General features: G+C 44.8%; 2 protein-coding genes across 3 annotated transcripts in view; one reads left to right on the top strand and one right to left on the bottom strand.

Moving 5' to 3' along the window:
- STXBP5L (syntaxin binding protein 5L) overlaps positions 1 to 1,116 on the top strand; it is a 189,129-nt gene extending 188,013 nt beyond the window's left edge. For both annotated transcript variants that reach the window (XM_080613872.1, XM_080613873.1), the window contains one exon: positions 399 to 1,116. In XM_080613872.1, the coding sequence (XP_080469998.1) occupies positions 399 to 440 (42 nt within the window). In that variant the 3' untranslated portion in view covers positions 441 to 1,116. The remainder of the gene's footprint in view (positions 1 to 398) is intronic.
- Positions 1,117 to 9,073: 7,957 nt separating this feature from the next.
- The window catches only part of POLQ (DNA polymerase theta), a gene marked incomplete at its 3' end in the record, with an annotated part of 50,750 nt that continues 38,438 nt past the window's right edge, over positions 9,074 to 21,385 (bottom strand). The window contains exons 23-29 of the mRNA XM_080613804.1: positions 19,939 to 20,057; positions 19,128 to 19,312; positions 18,661 to 18,772; positions 17,142 to 17,266; positions 15,498 to 15,651; positions 12,902 to 13,017; positions 9,074 to 9,187 (exon numbers count right to left, since the gene is read on the bottom strand). Coding sequence (XP_080469930.1) covers positions 9,074 to 9,187; positions 12,902 to 13,017; positions 15,498 to 15,651; positions 17,142 to 17,266; positions 18,661 to 18,772; positions 19,128 to 19,312; positions 19,939 to 20,057 — 925 coding nt within the window. The remainder of the gene's footprint in view (positions 9,188 to 12,901; positions 13,018 to 15,497; positions 15,652 to 17,141; positions 17,267 to 18,660; positions 18,773 to 19,127; positions 19,313 to 19,938; positions 20,058 to 21,385) is intronic.

The raw sequence follows: 21,385 nt of genomic DNA on the forward strand, positions 1-21,385 counted from the left end.
ATGTCACAATTAATAATGAAATTCAAGATGAGGCCTCAGTGGACTCGAGACCTGATGACACTGCCGGTGAAGTACCACATTGCTCTTCCTTTTTAACTTATGGAGGTTGTGACGGTTACTGGGCCTAGGTCATGTGTGAGATACCATAGAATCCCAGCCTGGTTTGGGTTGGAAGGGACCTTAAAGCTCATTCAGGTCCAAGCCCCTGCCACGGGCAGGGACACCTTCCACTAGAGCAGGTTGCTCCAAGCCCTGTCCAACCTGACCTTGAACACTGCCAGGGATGGGGCAGCCACAGCTTCTCTGGGCACCCTGTGCCAGGGCCTCAGCACCCTCACAGGGAGGAATCTTTGCAGAGCGGTGGTTTGTAACGCTTTGTCTGTTTCCTGTTTCTGCAGGTGATGCTGAAATATAAGGACAAAAAGTGGTACCAGTTTTAGACTTTCACAGAAGCTACTTGTGGCTTTAAGAACACTGTTCAGGGAAGCGGCAGTCATTCCCAAATCTACCAGTCACTGGCCAGAGACAGGTTTTTTTTTCTCCTAGAAGATGTTTTCCTGTTACTATTATTGGATTCATCGCAGTGGGAGTCAAGGAGAAATGTTACAGACCATGAGATGGAAGCTGAAATGACGTGGGTCTTACTCCAGCAGCTGGCTCATGCGGTAGACAATTTGTTCCCGAAAGCATCACTGTGGCATGTAGTTTCTCAGAGGTATGAACTGTGGGGAGTGCATCTGGTTGAAAATACTCTGTACAAACTCCAGTGTTAATGCACTTACTTATAAACCTTTGCATGAGTGACATCTTAAAAAAACAAAACAAAAAAAAAGAGAAAAAGAAAGCATGTTGTGACCGAAGACAAATGGGATTTATTTCTATTCCAAGACAAAAAAAAACCCAAACCAAACACTTAAATGGCAAAAATCTTTATTTTTTAAAAGTGACATTACAAAAAGCCAGTACATTTCAAGCATGTTTGCTATTGTTTTCAACATAAAAATTAGTTGAGCTGCATTTTCTTACCTATCTGCTATTCATTTCCCTTGAAAACCCTTGGTTGAAATCAGTGCTCTCTAACTCCTACCAGAAGAATAAATAAATTCAAAATCCTATACCCAAAATTTACAGATTTTTTCAAGTAGCGAGACAGGCACTATCTGAAATGTCATGAAAATATGAGCATAGAAGGGTTATTTGCACTTCAGAGCACGACGTCATCCTTAGCTGTACTTTCTAACATGTGCTCTAGATTCATCTCAGTTGTCCTTGAAGGGGGCTATGGCAGTTGTCATTCCCATGGCATCTGTGTCACTTGGTTGCCTTATTTCCCAGTCACAGGAATAGCAAACCAGCTTAGGAAAGAGTCTTCCAAGTGAGGAAAAGCAAGATGGGGAAGCACAGCCCTGTCAAGTTCTTCTGGCAGAAGCTGCTTAGCAGCTTGTGCACCAGTGGTCAGTTGAAATTATGCTAAGGAAACTGCATGGTAACCCCCCTAAGGCTGGAGGAAAGATCACAGCAGCAAGACTAAATGATGGGCCAGGGAAAGAACATGGAAAACAACTGGCAACATGCACAATATAACACATCTAGAAATGACACCATGAGTGAGCAGCACTTGAGATTCTACTCATGCTGCTAAACATCATTTGCTTCTGCTTCGAAGTGGCTTGTTTGGTTTCTATAGTGAACTCTGCAGAATAGTCCCCAGCCTGCAGCTAGAGAAGAGAACAGTATGTAGAACCTATTACCTGTCTATACCACTAGAGCCCAAGTCCATGAGCGTGCTACAAGAGCCTCAGTGCCACACAGGTCAACTGTTAAGTTAGAAGTCTTTGCAAGACTGGCTTGGAGACAAGGCACTGGAGGCTTGCCTGCATGTGCCTGGACACAGCTTTAAATCAGGAAAGTGAGGAAAAGGTGGAGAAGCAGCACCTAAAAATTTTTCTTTAAGAGACGAATGAGGACTTCTGTCCCTTCATAGAGTCCTCACGGACATTGCTGCAGAGGGGCAGCATCGCCCTCCTAACTAGACCTTGACTTCACTGATGTCTCCGTCACCCTAGTGTTCAGATGATGCCCTTCCCATATCCTTCTTTTTGTTACAATAAAACGGAGCCTGGGAAGTTGTGCAGTCCAGAAGCCTGGCTTCACCATCAGCCCAGCTGCACACGTTAAAGGGCTGGAGCACATCAGAGGTGTTAAGTTTTAAACCCACACTGTAGCACCACAGCAGTGTCATGCTTTGCAGGACTTTCACATTGCTCTGTGGGCAGAACCAAAACGATGGCCCTGCTGGGTCTAACGCAGCTGAGACTGAGCCTCAACAAGTTCCTCTCTGTCATGGAGGAAACTGCTCTACAATTGTCAGAACCTTTGAAACTTGCAGGGAAAAAGGTCAAAGCCTGGGTTTCTGCCAAGGGAAAAGGAATTGGAATTGTCTATGAGCTGAGAGGATGTCTCTGAGTGTTTGAGGAAACAGTAACCTCACCACCCTGATGGCAGCAGGAACTGGGGAACTACTGGCAGCAACTGTGTCACAGAACTGGCCACTTGCCTCTCTGAGGAAGCACATTTATTCCTCACTGCTTTCTCATTCTCTAGAATGAGAAATAAGTAACAACATTCTAGCAATTCTTTCTTCTGTTTAAATGTACATTCCCCCTTCCTGCACTCTGGCCTGTGCTCCAAACCCACTAGTCCCTGGGCAACAAAAACCATTTGGGGCAGCGTTCAAACCCTCCAACCAGCTTTCAAGCCCTTATTGTTCCTGCCTTCTCCGCTTTTACAAAGAGTGAAGGAGTCTTCACTGACACCAAACCAAGGCCATCCCACCAGCATTTGGTCTGTCTGCTTCTGCAGAGCTGCTGCAGACAGAAAGGCTGTCGCCAGGTCCTTGTACACCTGGTTTCCACCATGAGCTGGTGTTCAGGAAGCAGCCCCATGAGTGCTGGCATGTGGCTCACTTCAGTGACAAGGAAGCTGCCGGTCGTGTGTCAGTTCTCAGCTATACCTCACGTGTGTGGTTGACACTGAGTTCAGTGGGAACGGCTCCAGGCTGGAGCCTGAGCTGGTCGCTGCTTTGAGCATCACAGCTTAAAATGTAAGAGCAACTTCTAATTGCTGATCACTGCAGCACACCCAGACAGAAGTGACCTCAGCGAGTCTTTCACACAAAGCCTGACGGCCTCTGGCTGCCAAGCAGGCTCGAGCTTAACACCAGGGAGGGGGGGAACCTGCCAGTAGATTTCCACTTTTTATGCAACAGAGAAGTGAGAATTTAGCATCCCTCAGACTGACACTTTTTAACAGTAAACCTGGAAGCAGCCTTCCCCTAGCACTGCCCAGCAGGGCACAGCTGCATCTTGCTTTCCACTCTGCCATATTTTACATCTTTCCAGACGGTTACAAATTGCTATTTCTGTTAAGTTCACCACTTGTGACTATAATTATAGATTTTCTTGTAGTCTGTAGAGATCTAAAACGTTGTATATGTTTGTATATAGAACATTCTATATATATAAATATATATATGTAATGTATATGTTGTATAAGTTTGTTAGTGCACACTGTTAAATGCTTTCTATCCAGATTTACCATGTACGTGGAGAAAAACAAACAGCCTTCACTTAAAAACGTCAGTGAGGGAGGAGGAAGTCCTCTGGCCTGGTTGGTTTATTGTGAAATGAGGGGGAGTGTGGAATTGTTGAGGCCTGACCCAAGCACTACTAAAGGCACAAAGATGCAGCATTCCAAGCAACAAGCTCAGCATCTGACCTGACTTGCCATTAGAAAACTGCGGACACTGGCTGTCAAAATCATGTGCTTTCACCTTCCCCCCTAAGACAGCACCACCTCAGGCAAAATCCTAACCATAGCCTTATCTTCAGCATCGCAACCCTCTGTTACAATAGACCCATTGTAACATATTGTAACTCTGTTACAATAGACACATTGGCCGGGAATATTAGCTGGATTTCAAATGCATTTGGATACCCTGTTCCCTCAGCTCTCTGTCCCACCCACACCCAGATACAGACACACACACATCTGGGGTCAACCAGATGTTTTTAAACTTAGGCCTAGAGCTGTAGGTAGACAGAGGATGCAGAGCAAACCCCTGAGGTTATTTATAAGGTGTCAGAGTTGACAAGTCTTCAATGAATTACAGGCTATTTTATAGAAAAAGAATAAAATCCATTTCCTAGAGCCTTAAATTCCGTTTCAAATCATGAATTAAAACACATAATTAAGGAAAATTTGAGAATCAGGTTTTGCTTTGTATCATTAACTGTTTCCTAAATTATTTTTACAGTTCTACATTTCAACTATTTGTATTAATTAGACATTTCCTCTATTACCGAAATACAGCTTGTTATACAAATATTTAACAGAAACACTCTATTTATGACACATAAAATTAGCACATACAGAAATACTCTGAAACAGTTTACATATTCCTCTGGAGAAGCCCTTTTGCACCACAGTGTGTGCATTGTAATGAAGATATACACACAAAAATGGTTTTATCAGTATACAGTTTAAGAAGAAAGCACTGCAGCTTAAAGAGCAGCTGTGTCAGCCTCAGGACTCCATATATAAACTGTGTGTATTGTAACACAGGCAAACCACCCAGATTTCAGGTACTTATGCCCCTTAAATGCCCACCCTATGCTCCCCATATGTCCTTCTCCACAGCCTAAAGGTGAATTCAAGCACAGTATGTCTCAGTCTACAGTGTTCTTCTGCCTTGGCATGGTCTTAGTAAGAACACACTCTCTCTCATTAAGGAACTACGTGTGGCCATTTGTAGTCAACTCTTCATCTTAGGTGTGTAAGCAATAGTCACGTAAATGAGTGTTTCCATCCATGTGTTTTGTTTTGTGATTAAATCAACAAATCAAACATTGTACTTTTTTAAATAGCAGCCAATATACAGATTCAGTGACAAGGAGACGTGGACAGAATACGTGTGGGGTTTGTTACCGAGGCGTTACCTGTATTTCGAACCGAAGGCTGAACACTCCTGCACTAACCATGGCCTGTTTGCACAGGTATCCTCAGTCAGCATCACACAAGTTAAAACAAGGCATCTTTAACTGAGGCTGTTTTGAGTCCCCAGTGACAACCAAAAAAGTAAAAAGAGGGAAGGAAAATAAAGGCAAGAATTGATATTGGCTGGTGTAGAGCTCTTTTTTCTTTCGATTCCTGGATTCTTTATAGTGTTTCAAAGGTGCGTGGTTCATGGAAAGCCTTTGGATGGAGTTCACACTACTCACTCAGACAAGGAAACGCAGCCACAGTTGCTGCTGGGGCAGGGATGGCCATGTCCCTCCCTCCAGCAGCTCATAAAGGGGCAAAACCTGGACCCCAGCTCATGTTCTTGTGCTTCACTGCAGGGAGCTCATAACCGCAGCACCAGCCCCAGCAATACCAGCCTTGTACCTGGGCTTCCCCACCGACCGCCAGCACCCTTCCTGCCACTTCCACTTGGCGTTCAAAGCCATCACCTACCAGCTGCACTCTCAGAAGGGCAGGAGTGAGCACACTGAAGGGCACTTACCAACACCTTTGCGTTGCTCTGCCAGGAGAAGCTCAAACACGTCAGCCAAAGCTTCCAGCTCCCTCTTTTCAGCTATGGATCTGCAGGAAAAGCTCTATGGCTCTCATCCTGATGAAACACAAATAATATGGGCAAAAAGCAAAAGCACCAGAACACATCGAATTAATCACAAGTGTCATCATTTGTCACCGGCCTCTCTCCCACCACTGCCCAGCTACGAGACAGCACACACAGCACTTGCAGTGGGCAGGGATAGAAGGAAAGCTGCAGCAGATGGACCAAGGCAAAACAAGCTTGTGGTCCACATGTGAGGGAAAGGACAGAGTCAGCGTATCAGACATCGATGGCAGGAGTTCCTGCCACTGAGTCTGGAGATGCTCTGCCCCACACCAGCAGGCTGAACTGAAATCTGAGTCACTCTGGTAAGACAGTGGATAGAAACCGAATAGCACAAGGCTGCTCAGCAGTCCCAGGGGCTGGGCTCTCCCTGTGAGGAGCGGGGTCACACAGGTTCACATGATGTGAAGACGAGGCGCTCCTGGTGACCCCGGCCATTTGTCTGCCAAAAGAAATGGGGCGGGGGGGATCCAGAGACCCAGCTGCTGGTGCAGCAGCCAGGCAAGGGCAGCACAAGGCACAAGGCAGGGCTGGGCTGCAGCAGCCATTCTGTGCACACCCAGTGGCAGGGCTGCCATCACAAACAGAACTCCTGCCCCTTCCACAGCATCCATCCATTGCCTTCTCAGGCTGTGGGACCCCGCGTGTTACTGTACGTGCTGTGCAGCACCAGCCTGCAGGAGGCTGGAGCAGGCTGCAAGGAGAGAAACACAGGAACCAGCTGAGGAGCAGAACAAACACAACCCGATGCATCCCATCCTGTCTGCAAGAAGACAGGGAGTAACCTGCACTCAGGTGATCAGGTCCTAAACTAGAACAAAGCCCCATCTCCAACTAAACACAGGTCCCAGCCCACTTGGGGTTGGGGAAGAGGAGCCCACAAGCAAACGTAAGTAAGTGTGAGCAGCCAGCCTCCTACCACCTTCAGAAAACAACAGGTATTCTCATGTGCGCAGTTCTGCTTTCCTGACCTAAGCCCTCCCCTGCTTGCCCTGATCAGTCTCATTAATAATTAAAGTCTCATCAGAACTGAAGTAAATAGCAGCAGTCAGGCAACAGCTCAGAACCAGTTCTCAAACCATGACTCAAATGCCACTGCTGCCTCATTCACAGAGCAGTAGCTACCTTTTATCTTCTCATTTGCTCCACATTAGTGCTTAATTAAAATGAACTCATCGAGTTTGGTGAGCAAAATAACTTCAGGTCTGTGTCAATCCCTTATTGATGAGCATCACCGTGTCTGGAGAGCTTGTTGGGAAATACATCCTTCTGAAATGCCACAGACTGGAGGCGGGAAGAACATGCTGTAATGTGCCAAAGAACAAGCACATTCCAGCAGCTCCAGTGAGGCCTGAAATACAGCACAGGTGTGTCACTGCATGACACCCAGGGACAGGAAATCATGGGGCCATGTGAACCGATAATGAGTCCAACCCAGCAGCATCACAGGCAGAGCACACAAATGGTCAGACACCAGGGTGCCGGAGCTCAGCTCTGTTAATAACAAAAGCTTTAATAAGCTAAGCAAAGAAACAACTGCCCATCAACCGAGGGCTGTGCATAAAGAGCTCATCCATCCAGTGACAGACGTGGTAGAAAACCACAGCACAGAGGAGGCAGGAGGGAAACAAAACATCCCAATGTGCAGTGAAACAGGAAAGCAGGCCAGGTCTCTCAAGGCTGAGGGCAGTCAAAGCATCCCCACCTGCGGTTTTGGCTCCATACCACGAGTCTGTTTTGCTGCACAACGGGCAGGTGGTGGATCAGAGTCCAGGATGTGGCCTTTTGTACACAAGCCCCATTAAGATCCTTTAAAACTCACCATGTTCTTGAAGCCTCGGTGCCAAGTACTTCTGATGTCGGGACAACGGCCTTTGAAGTGAACAAGCTCGAGCCTGCTCTCAGGCTGTTGAAAGCCAAGCCTGCATCCCTTCAGGTCAGGCTGGAAAAGGCAACTTCAAAAGTACACTTGTGAAAAAGGAGCCGGCAAAGGTTCAGAAATGAAAGAGTAATGAGGGGCTTGGCAATTTCTCACAGGAGACAAGAATGGGAAGATGGAGATTGCTTCTGTTAGGGAGGAACTGCAGAAGAAAGATGTGATAATATCATTAGAGGTATCAAGAAGCTGACAGGAGGCACCTGTCCTCCTTTTCTTGGAACGTACAAGAGCTACATGATAAGAATAACAAGATTCAAGGTCAAGCATTGTATGAAATGAACAAAAGCAGCTGGACTTATATAACCATTGCCACCATGTGGAAGGGAAACAAAACCATGTGATGTGAGGTTCAGCCAGACCAGAAGGCGTTAGTGAGGAGAGTAACACTGAACAGCAGCAGATGAATTCCCTGCAAGCTCTCTCCTTGCCCCCTCTTTTGAAGCACCTGACCCCAGCAGTCAGACTCGGCACCAAGCTCAGCTTGACCAGCCCTGTCTACCAGGGAAACTTCCTGCCTGGTCACAGGGATGGAGTCAAAGGTGCTGAAGCAAAGCACAGGGGAAACCTGAGCACTTGTTAGCAGGGCTGCCAGCAGGCAGGCTAGGAAGAGCCACAGGTCACCCACCACCGCTCTCTAAGGCACCAGACCTCAAACCCCAGCAGGGCTGTCACCTCAGCTGCCCACACTGAGAGAGGATTTTTCCTCACAAAAGTACCAATTGCCATTAAGTTTTTAGCCGCTAAATTGTGTTTCATTCTTTAAAAGGGATGGTTTTGCTGGTGATTTTGTGTTCACTATGAGGGTGTTCAGAGTATCCCTGTCAAGGCCAGTTTGCAAGGTAGCAATGGTAGGATGAATGACGCCAATCAGTCACCAAAATGCTTTCCTCAAAGTCAGAGGCCAACCAAGCACTGGTTCCACACACTGTGATTGCTGCACAGCTGCTCAGTGAGAAACCCAGCCAGCTGGAAAGCCATGTCAGCACTTGAATATCATCAGTGAATCCAGTACAAAACAATCCCAGCAGAGGCCTGCAGAATCCAACATTCAGTGCACACATAGTTTGCATTCTTTTTACCCTAGACACAGTTACAACACAAGAACTGCCAAATCATCTTTTAATAGGATAATCCAGCTCATTTCATGTGTAATAAATTCATTAGGCACTGGGGTTCTGTTTTAAAAGACAGAATCAAGCACATTTGAACAGAATTCATTGAAATCCTGTGCTTTTAGCAATTAATCATTTCACAGTTCTGTCCGTTCTCCACGGTGCTGCCTGACCTTTGAAGAGTTTGCCTTGGTGAATTCATACCAGCTTCAACCACATGTCCTAGAAGGCAGCTTGCGACGATGTGGACGAACTCGGTACAGGAGGATGTCACCGCACACAGGTCCATCACAGGCACTGGTCCTGCCCAGTCCACAGCACACAAACCTGCCCAGTTCCACCTCAGAGCTCCAGGTCCTGCAGGTCTCCCCAGCTAGGTCCAATTTTCACTTTAACACTCAGCCTTACTGAGAGCTTGATGGCATTTTCCATCTCGTGCTTGACAATCTGTGCGACCTACAAGAAAACACAGGATGTCAGATGTGCACATCATACAGTGCTGTTTGCCTCTCAATAGCTGGGCTGGCTGGACCGCTGGAATCAGCTCATGCATTTACTCACACTGACTTGCCACCGCTGGGAATGCAACCATTTTGATCCTGATGAGCGTTTATGAATGGAGAAACTGTATGAAGCCAGTGATATTTAATGCAGCACAGAGTTGTGACTAATTCTGCACTAAGACTACTCAGAAATGTACTGAAAGCAAGGCACAAAGCAAATACACCAGAGGCAGGGAACGGTGTTCCTTCTCAAGGTGTCGGCACAAGAGGCACTCTGACACGCAGGCTACAAACCTCGGGGAAAGCAGATCACATTCAGTGCAGGTGCTAAAATACCACCCAGCTTCCCCCTCACTAATTTGTTGAGGCAACTGCAAGATTTGCTTGCTGCCCTCCAAGAGTGTTCCTAAGAAAACCCTCCTCCCAGTACACACAGGACCAGAAGATATTTTTGCCTGCGACTTTTTGGATTGTAAGAGACCTGATTTCATTTTTTCCTGGCTGTAAATCCATGCCCCACGGACCCATGTGGAATCCAGCCTGTCGCGGATTGCTTATTGGAATGCATCTTTCAATCCACACCCATCCCATGGACCCTTTTCACAGCAGAGTGAAAAAGGCTTTGAAACTCTTGCGATTCCTCAGCTCAGCCACTGTGTCAGCACAGGAACCACTCCACCTTTCTGACCCTTCCACACAGCTTCATAATCCCCTCACAGGTACTCACAGTCAAATTCTTCCACAGCTTTTACTGGGCAATGGAGGAGGGGATTTGAAGAGATCAGAGCACAAGTGTTTACAACAGCATTAAGAACTAGGGGGAGATTTGTCTTCCCAAACCCTATGCCCTTACGTACCACGTTTCAAACTGATCTTGATAACCTAGAAAAATGCTTTGAAATAAATAGGATGTAACTCAGCACAGACAAGTGCAGAGCAGAAAGAAGCAGGGTAGAAAACTGGGATAGAAATAATCTACTGTTCAAAAGCAGGATGAAAAATAACTGCCTGGGCAGGAAAAAAAACAGTTATCCAAGATTAAAAACTGGAGAGGGGGCTTAAGAAGGCACTGCTGTGAGAAAGAAAGCAAATGCAATTCTGCAGCATAGAAAATGCTGCTTGTGTGACACACAGATCCATTCCCCACTCTGTTCAAACTACTCCAGCCATGCTCAAGTTTGGGGCCTGGTATTACAAAGGAAACATGAACCATACAGAGGGAGATTCCCTGAGAAGAGTCGCAGGTCCTGCGCTATCACCAGTAGGAACATCGGGTGAGGGCTGCTGCACTGACAACCTGCACAAGGGTCCTGGAGAAGCCGATGGGATGAGACAGGACAGGACCAACACCCTGACCTGGGGGGCTTGGGACTCTGAATTCCTTGTACGTGAAGCAAACAGCACCACTTCAGGGCTCTCAGCACTCAGCTAAAATGTGCTTGGAGGAATACTGGGCATCTTAAAAACATCCCTGCAATGCCACTGGGAATAAGCAAGCAGTTCAAAAAGCATCTAGCCTTTGAATCCTAATCTACTCCCTACCTTTATGTCCCTGCCTGGTTCCTCATTGTCAGGGTCAGCTCAACAAATAGAAGGTCAAGCCTCCTTCTACCATCTTTGGCAATACTGCTACAACCTTGTTTTTGTGATACGCTCTGAAAGCTCACTCTCTTCACTTTGACATGCTGCACAGACTAGAAAAGCTCTGGTGCCCAAGGCATTTCACACCTTCAGCACAAGAACAAACAGGTATTACCCCAGTGTGCCCTTTCTGAAAGAGGCAAGCTAGCTCACTGAGAGACTGTGAATGAAACAAGAACCCTCACTAGCATTGTTTCTCTTACAAACTATCTGTAAGGGCACCCTGACCGAAACACAAACTCATACGTGTGTGGAAAGATCACCTTGTTTTCTTCTATGCACTTCAGCAGCTGACAATGATCTCGAGCCAGCATCAAGCCTGTGACCTGACTAACTTGTCTGCATAAAAATTGCTGTTGCAGCCAAGAAATACATGATTTACTGTAGGATAAAGTTTAAGTGCTAGCAAGATGTCACCTTCCTCAGCAATACAGAAACCAAGAAATGCTCACTTCTTGCTCACTAAAACATATTTTGTAGATCAAAAGGTCTAATTCATTCAGGCCCTACTTTGAGGGGCCTTAAGAGGGAGAGACTTCAAGAGATCCTTTCAAACCTAGATCTTTCTACTATGGGATAATCCTAATGGTGCATCTGAAAGCACAGCAAGCAATATCATCACCAAAAACTCACAGAATCCTAGAATCCCTTAGGTTGGAAAAGACCTTTAAGATCCTTTCTGGCCCTAAAAACATTTAATCGAAGGGGTGGGAAGTACCCTGTTGTCTTAACTAGACAGAAATCCTTGAAAACCAAGCAAATCTGGCATGCCAAAGGGAAATCTGAGTCTAGGAAACATGCCTTGCATACATACGCTGTTTTAAGTGACTGCCCAGAGAATCTATGGACAGAAATAGAGCTGAAGGAAGTTAGAAAAGCTAGCGATAGTTGAAATTGTTACTGAAAAAATGTAATACCATGAGTAATAAGGAAATCCACTCACTTGGCCCCAGTTCTTCTGGAGACACTGGGATAACTTGATGTCAGTATCTAAAGACATGAAAGCCTATACTCAGGGGATTTCAGTTTTTGACTGAAGGAAATATAGAAGCCTTTTCATCTCTAAAGCAGCCGGCCTGGGCTGAAGCAGCAGATGTGTGAATGGAGCTGGCAAAATGAACAGAAGCTGGAGCTCAGATGCAACAGAAAAATATTAAACCTTTTGTTCTTAATAAAATGTGTTTTAAAAATATGCCCAAACCAGTCATGGCTGCTGCAGGGCCCCTCAGATCAGGAGTCACTGCTTGCCATAAGGAAATGGCCTTTTGTCATTAAAGATGTGTATCCACAGAACAGAAGTGGGCGAAGACATCCCCAAGCTATGGAAGCACACCCTGGGAGCCTTCTTGCTTTTGTGCTCAGGACTTGGAAAAACACTGAGCTGCCAAAATCCAGCTAAAACACTTGCTACTGAACACTGCCATACAGATACCAACCACCATGCCCAGCCACAGGAGCACCTGCATGGTAGAAGAGCACACACAAAGACACAGATGCACAGTTAAAGTCCACACAGCACAGTTCTTACATCTACCATGCTGCTCCTCAGCACTGAAACTCTCCTACCAGAAAGACAGGTAGGGTGGGAATGAGGAAACAAGTACCTGATGTACAGCATTCTCCTTTCCCTATGCAAGAGTACAAACCAGAGCTGTAACAACACATGTTCTGAGTTGGGACCAGAAGACTCAAGTGTGAACAGGGAGGCAAAAATACCTCCAAAGAAAGAAAGAAAGCACTTCACCATGCTCCTGTCACCGATACTAAGGGACTTGATCCATCGAGTCTTGCAGAGAAGTTGTATGAGCTGCTGTTAGAAGCAGTGAAGAACTTCAGCTAATGGAATGACTTGAGCATGACAATAAAGGGGTCGAGAATACAAACATCATTTTTCATCCAGTTCAGCTTTGTTTTCACAGACTTTTTAGCACACAGCGAGAGGAGATCCAGGGAAGAGCAGCTGAGCCCCTAAAGGCTTGTTTCAAACATCATAATGTGGTAGATAGCTGAAAAAGCATGGCCCTACCTGGATGACATCATCCTCTGCAACTTCATAGAGGAGCTCATCATGGAGTTGAAGGATAAAGAAAGCTCCGCTGATGGGATGTAACATCCCTCTGCTTCTCTTCCTCACTAGCCTTCCTACAAAGGTGAAGAGCACAGTTCATTAGATACCATTATGCAAAGGCATGTTTCTTCTATCAAAGAAACCTTCCACATTCCTAATGCTGAGAAAAAGAACTTTAAAATGCAAAAGCCCATGCCTACAGAGAAAGCCACAAAGCACCACTGTTCTATCAATATTTGTACAGCTACTGAGGGAAAAATGTTAATGAGAAGCATTTTAGATACAAACATTTCAGCCTTCCATTATAAAGCTATGAATCAGAACAGAAACAGGAGACAGTTGCGTCTCCTGAAACCATCTGTTGAAAAAGCAAAGTTTAAACAAAATCCTGTCAAGTTTAATCAGGAGTTAGTGCCCAACATCCTCTCTGGCAATGAATGACAGTTCTGCTTTTCCCCCAAAACCATTTTACTGGCTAGTCTAAAAAGGCAGCAAGCCTCCTCCCAAACGCGGTTATCTGGAACTGCAGCTACTGCTCCTGATGAAAACAAGGGAAGCAAAAAGAGCAGTTTTTGAATAAACAAGCAGCTGAATAACCCGTTTTGTCGTTTGCCTGATGAAAATAAAGCGGAACAAACTGTTCCCTGCTGAAAGCTTTCCGAAAGAAATAAACAAACACAACCTCACACATGGAGCCTCAAAAGTTATTTATTGCTCAGGTTAGCTATCAGGAGGACTCCAGTTCACAACTACAGGGAGGGTTTCACAGCATCATCAGTTCCTCGCGCAAGCCTCACACTGAAGCATCAATGTTGAGGAAGCCGCATGATGCAGGGTCCTTCTCTGATGGCACAGGCATTTAGAACGTGCTGAAAGAGAATTTAGGGAATTTCTTCCAGCTCTTGAAACCAGCTATTGTCAAAGGAGCAAAAACTGTCACAAATGCATCCCCTTGCCTTCCTACAACTACTCGACCAAAAGCCAGGAGCTGCTGCTCCTGGAAGGGATAGGAAGTTCTGCTAAGCACAAGCCTTCTACCTATAGCAGACCTCTGAATCTTGTCTCTCTAAAATAAAACTCCCCCAATTAATTCTTTAGGGCTGAATATTCGTATTAAGACAGCTTCATGTTTCAGCTGAAGCACGAGAGCTATCACAGAAATACAGCACTGCACCCCTTCAGTTGTCTTTCTAAAAATACAAGACTGATGAACAAAACACTGTCTGGTTTATGCTCAAAAGAAAACCTTTGTAGCACTCCTCTGGGAATAAGTACCCCAGCACAGCTTTGCTGTCTGCAGCCAGGAGAAATTCATGCTGGTCAGTACTTACAGAATACTCCTCTGGACATCAAATTCCAGACTTGGATTTTAACAAAAAACTGTATTTTTGGAACCCGAAGTTGTTCCATTCTATCTTTACGCTGCCTATGATGGCAGAATACCTGCTCAGTTTCACCCTTCTGCTTTTGAACAGTTCTGGGGTAGCATCATGGCCCATCTCACATATGAACTCCCACTGCCAGCCTTTGGAAGATCTGCTTTGAGGCAACTGGGGGTTCTGATCTGATCACAGCATTGGCTTTAGTTTGTGTTGCGCAGACATTCTCCCTACATGTTTCCCACAAGTGTCATAGTTTGCAGTTTGTTTGTTGGCTTCATTTAGATCAGGCCTTTTCGTTTACATGGAAGATATTCTCATGTAACAAGAAAATTTCCTTTTGCTTTGATAAACTGGATAGGCTTCTGTTCCGTGTACATAGAAATGCATGGTTAATATTGCAACAAATATACTTTTCCTCTGATTAGTACAATAATTTCTAATGGCACTATATCAATGGCCTTTTCAAGCTAAAAGCCACCGCTTTACACAAAATGAAATAAACCACCCTTGGTTTTCTAAAAGCACAACAATGTTAGCAATGAGGTCTGATTCTCCTAAGACCCCACCTGGAGTACTGTGTACAGTTCTGGTGTCCTCAACATAAGAAGGACACGGAGCTGTTGGAACAAGTCCAGAGGAGGCCACGAGGATGATCAGGGGCTGGAGCACCTCCCGTATGAAGACAGGCTGAGAAAATCAGCCTCTTCAGCCTGGAGAAGAGAAGCTGCGTGGAGATCTCATAGCAGCTTCCAGTATCTGCAGTGGGCCTACAAGGATGCTGGAGAGGGACTATTCATCAGGGACTGTAGTGATAGGACAAGGAGTGATGGGTTTAAACTAAAACAAAGGAAATTCAGGGAAGATATAGGGAAGAAATTCTTCACTGTGAGGGTGGTGAGGCACTGGAACAGGCTGCCCAAGGAATCTGTGGATGTCCCATCCCTGGCAGTGTTCAAGGCCAGGTTGGATGGGGCTTTGAGCAACTTGGTCTAGTGCGAGGCAGCCCTGCCCATGGCAGGAGGTTGGACTGGATGGTCTTGAGGTCTTTTCCAACCCAAATCATTCTATGATTCTGTGTCGTCCACCCCTAGCCCAAAAGCCCTGGCTTTTTTGGTTTTGCAGACAATTTGCTGAAGGTTTTGCCCTAGTGTGCAAGAAAGAGGCAAGCTTACCAGTCTGATCTCTCTGGAGGAAGCTCTCCAGATGTCCATGGGATTTGACCACAGAGGAGAAAGCTTCCAGGCGCCTCTGAATGTTCACAGTGGCTGTTTTGACAATGTCAGCAGCAGATCCCTGCACAGTTGTGTTCACAGCCTGTCGCTCTGCCTAAACAGAGAGAGCTGTTCTCAAAAGTCACCCCCAAAAATAAATCAAATCCCACATGCCACTTGGACATCATTAAAACTAATGAATACATGGCCAAATACAGGTATACAAAACCCTCAGATACAGTTTGTTCCATTTGCCTGAAAGAAAGAAGTGTTACAGACTAGCTTCAGACAGAAGATTTCTCCAGGTGACTGAGAGAAGCAGGATTTCTGCTAATTTAAAATTAATTAATATTAAGGGTAATAATCTGTAAAAGTCACAAGATACAAGATGGAGAAGTATATACACATGGCAACAGTTTCATCAGGAGCAGAAAAACCTCACAGTTCATCCAAGTACCATTCTGCCTATCTTCAAAACCAACAGGAACCAAAGGCAAGAAGATGGACTTCATGGACATTATAATAACCTGGTCTGCTGCACTGAATCCTGACTGCCAGCACGTTACGGCTGTGCAAAAACACACCAGACCACACTGTGACACAGTGGCATTTCCTCCTGCACAAGTGAACTGTCAGATAAGAAAACTATATTCCGAGGTTCCTCTCTCTTTGATTAGAGCCAAAATGCGTGAAAAAAGTTATGAGGAAGCTGAAATGAAAGTGAAGATAATTCATTAACTGGTCTTCAATAGGGTTTTAAAGAATTAATCAAAGTTGAACAGAAGGTGCATCTACAAAGCTTCATGCTGAAGTATCCTTCAGATTAAATAGTCACATTATCTCAAGTCTTTTGAAAGTCTCCTTGTTTCCCTTTCAACCACTTGGAGTACAACAAACTCCCCCAATTCCTCCTTCTTCCACTCAAGTCTTTAATTCCACACAACCTAATCCAGCTTCCTACTGAGAAGTATAATGCTTCCTCCCCACAGAAATGTGCCAGCATTACCCCAGTGAGTCAATTCACACTTACTGAAGTAGAGTTAGACAAGTGTGTCCAAAATGACCTTGGAGAAAACTAATGCCAACACAAAGGCATATATTAAGTAATTATTTATCTAACAAGTTTGGTTTTTCTTTGAGGGGAAATAAGGAACAAATACCAAAAAATATAGCACTTAAACGCCCTTTCTTGTTCAAGTGCTGGCAGCATATAATATGCAAAGCCTGATGAGTGGGAGCAACTCAGTGCTCCCACTGAAGAGCACTACCTGAAGAGTTAAAGCACATCACTGTGTGGAGGCTTCTTAAAATCATGTCCACTTATTTCACTATATTACTCACTCCAGTTCCAGCGTGGGAGTTTTGAAGTGAGGTTAGCACATGGTGACAGCTGTACACCCAGTCATAGAAGACTTGCGTCAAGCAGACCATGACAAAAGCTCTGTTATTCAAAGTACAACCGAGGAAACAATGAATTAAGTGAAAAGTGGAAGGTCATGACCAAAGTGGCTCACAGACCCTGTAAAACCACAATTAGATATGCAAAGAAATCCAATACTTTAAAAAGTTAATAAAAAAGTAGAACCTGCACTGCACTCAACATACATGAGCTTTACTGTAGGGGTTTGGATCTTTGATAGCTGGCAGGTATCTTCGTCTTCCCAGGATGGTCTGCACAAATCCATCTCTTCTGCAGGTCCTCACTGTCTCCCTCAAGAATTTCTGAATCCCTGTGAAAGGAAAGAGAAAGTTTTCCCTAACACAGCTGATGTTCCTCGTGGACTTCTCACTGGGGTCACTGAAAGCTGTCTGGGACACCCAAACAGCACAAAGGTAATTCTTTACATTTCCTAGACCATGTCAGTGGACCATGACAGTGCACAAAGGTAATTCTTTACATTTCCTAGACCATGTCAGTGGACAAAGGGCACACGATCACTCATTCAGCCTATCTGCGGCTCTGCTGGGAAACCTAAGTAAGACTTTTGAGGGAGAAGAGAGTGTGTAGTGTCAGGATATCCAGCTGTGCATAAGGACACAGGAAGTCCGTGCTGCACAGTGCCCAGGCACAGAGTAATATGTGCATTACTGCAAATTGATAGGTCAGGACCTGGACCAGCACTAGAAAGACAAGTAGTAGGAAGGGGGTAAGTTGAAAGCAGAAGTCAAAGTCCTTGATGCCTTAGGCTGCCTGACTTCAGGCTGTGTCACTTCAGATTCTAGGATGAAAGAAACTCATCCACCTGCACTTTGCAAGGGAAGGAATGAATCCACCAAGAGCATTAAAAAGAAATGTAGATGAAAGAAAGACAAGACAGGGAAGAGTCCTTTTCACTGCAAGTTCAGGAAACAACTGCTCTGAAGTGCAAAAAGTTAACTTTAGACAATTTCTTTCCAAGGTTTACAGAACATAAAATGTAACAGGAGCTATGCAAGGCCAAGACTATGTCATGGTCAGCATGACCATTAGTCAATTCATTAGGTATGTAATTTAGTGTGTCAGCCTAGCAATACACAGAAGTGAAAATTCATAAGAAGTGAAGTTAAAACATAAGGTGGGTTGCAGTTTGTGTGCATGTACATGTACAGAGAGGAAAGAAGCAGGAAGTCATCTCTAATGGTCACGAAGGACAGACCACCCAGAAATTACTGGGGACTAAGCAAACTCTTAATAGGACACCATTTCTCAGCATTCATCTCCTAAAGAAACGAAGCAGAAGACAAGAGGAGTAGAGAGAAATGGTCATCTTTAAAAAGAAGTGTGTCTAAAGCTGTAGTGCATACCCTTTGAAGCTGTGTGTTTTAGTAAGGAAAAGGGTTTCTTATTCAGAAAGTTGAGAGCTTTAAAAGGAATCCCCAGAGCTCATTAATGAACTTAAAAAATCCCCAACAAAATAGTGAATAAGGAAGGAGGAAGGGACAAGGTCCTAAAGATGAATAAAACCGGAGTGTAGAGTAAAACACTATGGAGTAACAAACTCTGTGTTCACGCACTAGACTTTTGAAAAAGAGATAGGAATAGTAGAAGGCTGAGACAAATTTAAGATTTGAAGAGACATGGAGAGAAGGGATTAAAAACAACCAGCACCATCACCACGCAGCGCCCAACCAGGCATATCCAAACCTGTGTATCTTGACTTGAAGGATTCAATGTAACTGGCAGCTTCATTTTCATCAATCCCCATCTGCTCGCCTAAAGATTTTGCTCCTATTCCGTAGATGATTCCGTAGCAAATCTGCCAGAGGACAGTGTGAAGAGCCACAACCATATGGTGAGTCATGCAGAGAAAGCAAAGCCAAATCAAAATGTGATTCAGTGGAGGACAAGCAGTTGGGAACAAGGGCAAGCATTCAAGAAGAGACACTACCTCTGAGTGAAAGCCATTCACACTGGTTTTCTCCACCTTCATTCCCCAAAACCCAGACAGTTCCAGTTGAAACGTACCAAGAGCAAGGGGACATACAAAGCAACTACCAACCAATCAGGGCTGAACTCAAAATGAAAGCCACTCTATAGTTAGTTCCTGATGTTTTGAACACTGAACCTTCCTGGTAAGAAAGCTGCTGTTGATTTTTATTCCTAAAATTTACCTGTTTTGCTTGTTGCCTGGTCCTATCTCCAACAGCTTCAGGATCAATCATTTTCCATTCTGCTGCAATACTCTTAAAGACATCAGTACCACTGTTCAAAGCTTGAATGAGTTGACAGTCGCAAGACAAATGAGCAAGGATCCTCAGTTCAAGCTGAGAGTAATCAGCAGTCAAGATTAAGCCACCTGGAAGGCAAGAAGTTAGCAGAAATCATTATTACATAAATTACTCCAACAACATCCCAACCAATATACCAGCAAGCAAGACTGAAGTTATCCTTGAACCTTCTGTTCTGAAAGTTTTCCACAGCCATTTCTATCTAGGTTTTGCTTGTTTTCCCAATGCCCAGGTATGCCTGCTTTCAATCTAGCCCCTCCATCTAGAATCCATCAAAACCACACAGACAAGTATCCATCCAGGTGTCTGTGTAAACGTGTAGCATCTCATAGGAATGATTGGTACAGGGATCAGACCAGCAGATTTGTACTGAGCCAGGGCAGACAACATTAGAACTGACATTTGGACAGGAAGGACACAGTTTGTGTAGTAAGAGCTATCTAAGCTCTTTCTTTAAAACCAGGTATTCTTACAGAGGAAATGAAGGTGCAAACATTTGAATACCTTCCCCAACTGAAACTCTATCCTTTACAGTCTTGTGAAAAATTTTGAGGGCATGCTAACTACTGCATTAGTCTTCCAAGCAGGCTGCTCAGTTAGATATATACTGTCATCAATTCTTAACTGTTCATTAGGTCTAGGATATTTCATTACCTATATTCTTAACAATTACAGAGCAGGATCCGGGCAGTACCTGAGAAGGGAACAAAAGCATGCCTCATGCTAACAGAAAATGGTATTCCTCTTTCTTTGTATCTGTCTTCAGCTTGGACCTTCAGGCCATTAGGCACAATACTGGAACACTTTCTGTATCTGTGGAGACAAAGAATGGCTTCTTCACCAATTCCTAAAACATGTCAAGATGCATAATCATTTTTGCTACAAGGAATAAGTGAAAACAAGTGAGACAGTACCCTCTATTAAGCTCTTGCGGGCAATCCCTACCTACGTATGACCATGGGGGAACTGGACGGAGACCACATGTACACCTGAAGAGATTTACTGACTCTGAACAGATTTAGGGATAAATCTTTCGTGCACTATCAGGGCTTGGTCCAGAAATTCAATAATTCCACTTCAAAACAGATAAGATGAAAGGCCCCAGACCTGTGATGAGTGCCTAATCCTAAAAATTCAACGCCCCACCTCGAGTGCCAAGTCTTCTCTCAACACCATTCTCACGTGCAGAATGCCTACACCAGCCCATACTTAGCAGAGACAGAAAAAATCCCTCCCAACATCAGCCTCATGACTGTTCACACGCATGTACAAACACACACCAGTAAGCCTGTAAAAGCAGAGCAGAAGTTGCAGAAGATATGCTCACCAAACACTGCACATTTCCTCTCTACAGACTGAGCAAAAAATTGCCCCAAAGCAACTTGATTTTCTTTAGCAGGAGGGAAAAAAAGGTATCTCTGAGAACAAGACTAGTTTCAGCAAAGAACAGAAAAGGGCATCGTGCCTTCCCTTGTGCACTCCCTTTTGTTCTTGTACCTCATCATTCCAGGGACGGTGGGGATCAAGTTGATGAAAGATAGCACAAAGATCAGAGAAATAAATTATCAAAAGAAATAAAGGTGAGGGACAACATGTGGGAACTGTAGAGAACCACGGTGTCCAGCATAGGCTCCCAATTTAGTTGAATGAATAAGGGCCTTATACCATGATTTAATTTAGCTACACTCCTTTGGTCAGAAGCTTCTTACAAGAGGAAGGAGTAATAATAGTAAGACAAAAGACAGTTTGGACCAAAGTTTGGAAGGCCTATCAGACTTAGGCTGTATGACAGCTTCTTTTGTGCCAGCAGTCCTTTCTGTGCCTTTACAACTGCCCATTTTCCTAACACTGTGGTTGCTTAATTAAGGAATGTAGTCCCAAGAGTCAGCCTGAGAAACAGACCTCTCCCAGTGTTCAGCGGGCACTCCATGCTTTTGATGGTCTGCTGCTCTTCAGAATCCAGCCCACTCCCCAGACATCCTGCAAAGCTGCTGCAAGCCTTAGCACTGCTAAAGAGATTACTCAGAGCAACATTTCTGCCTCCATGGCTAGGCCTGATTCTTCTGAAGAGAGATGGACAAGGTCCTGCTACTCCTGGGCTCTCTTCCCATGATCTACACAAGGCATGAGGATGTTAAACA

The sequence above is a fragment of the Psittacula echo genome (assembly GCF_963264785.1).
Source record: "Psittacula echo genome assembly, chromosome: 3".
Lineage (NCBI taxonomy): Eukaryota > Metazoa > Chordata > Aves > Psittaciformes > Psittacidae > Psittacula > Psittacula echo.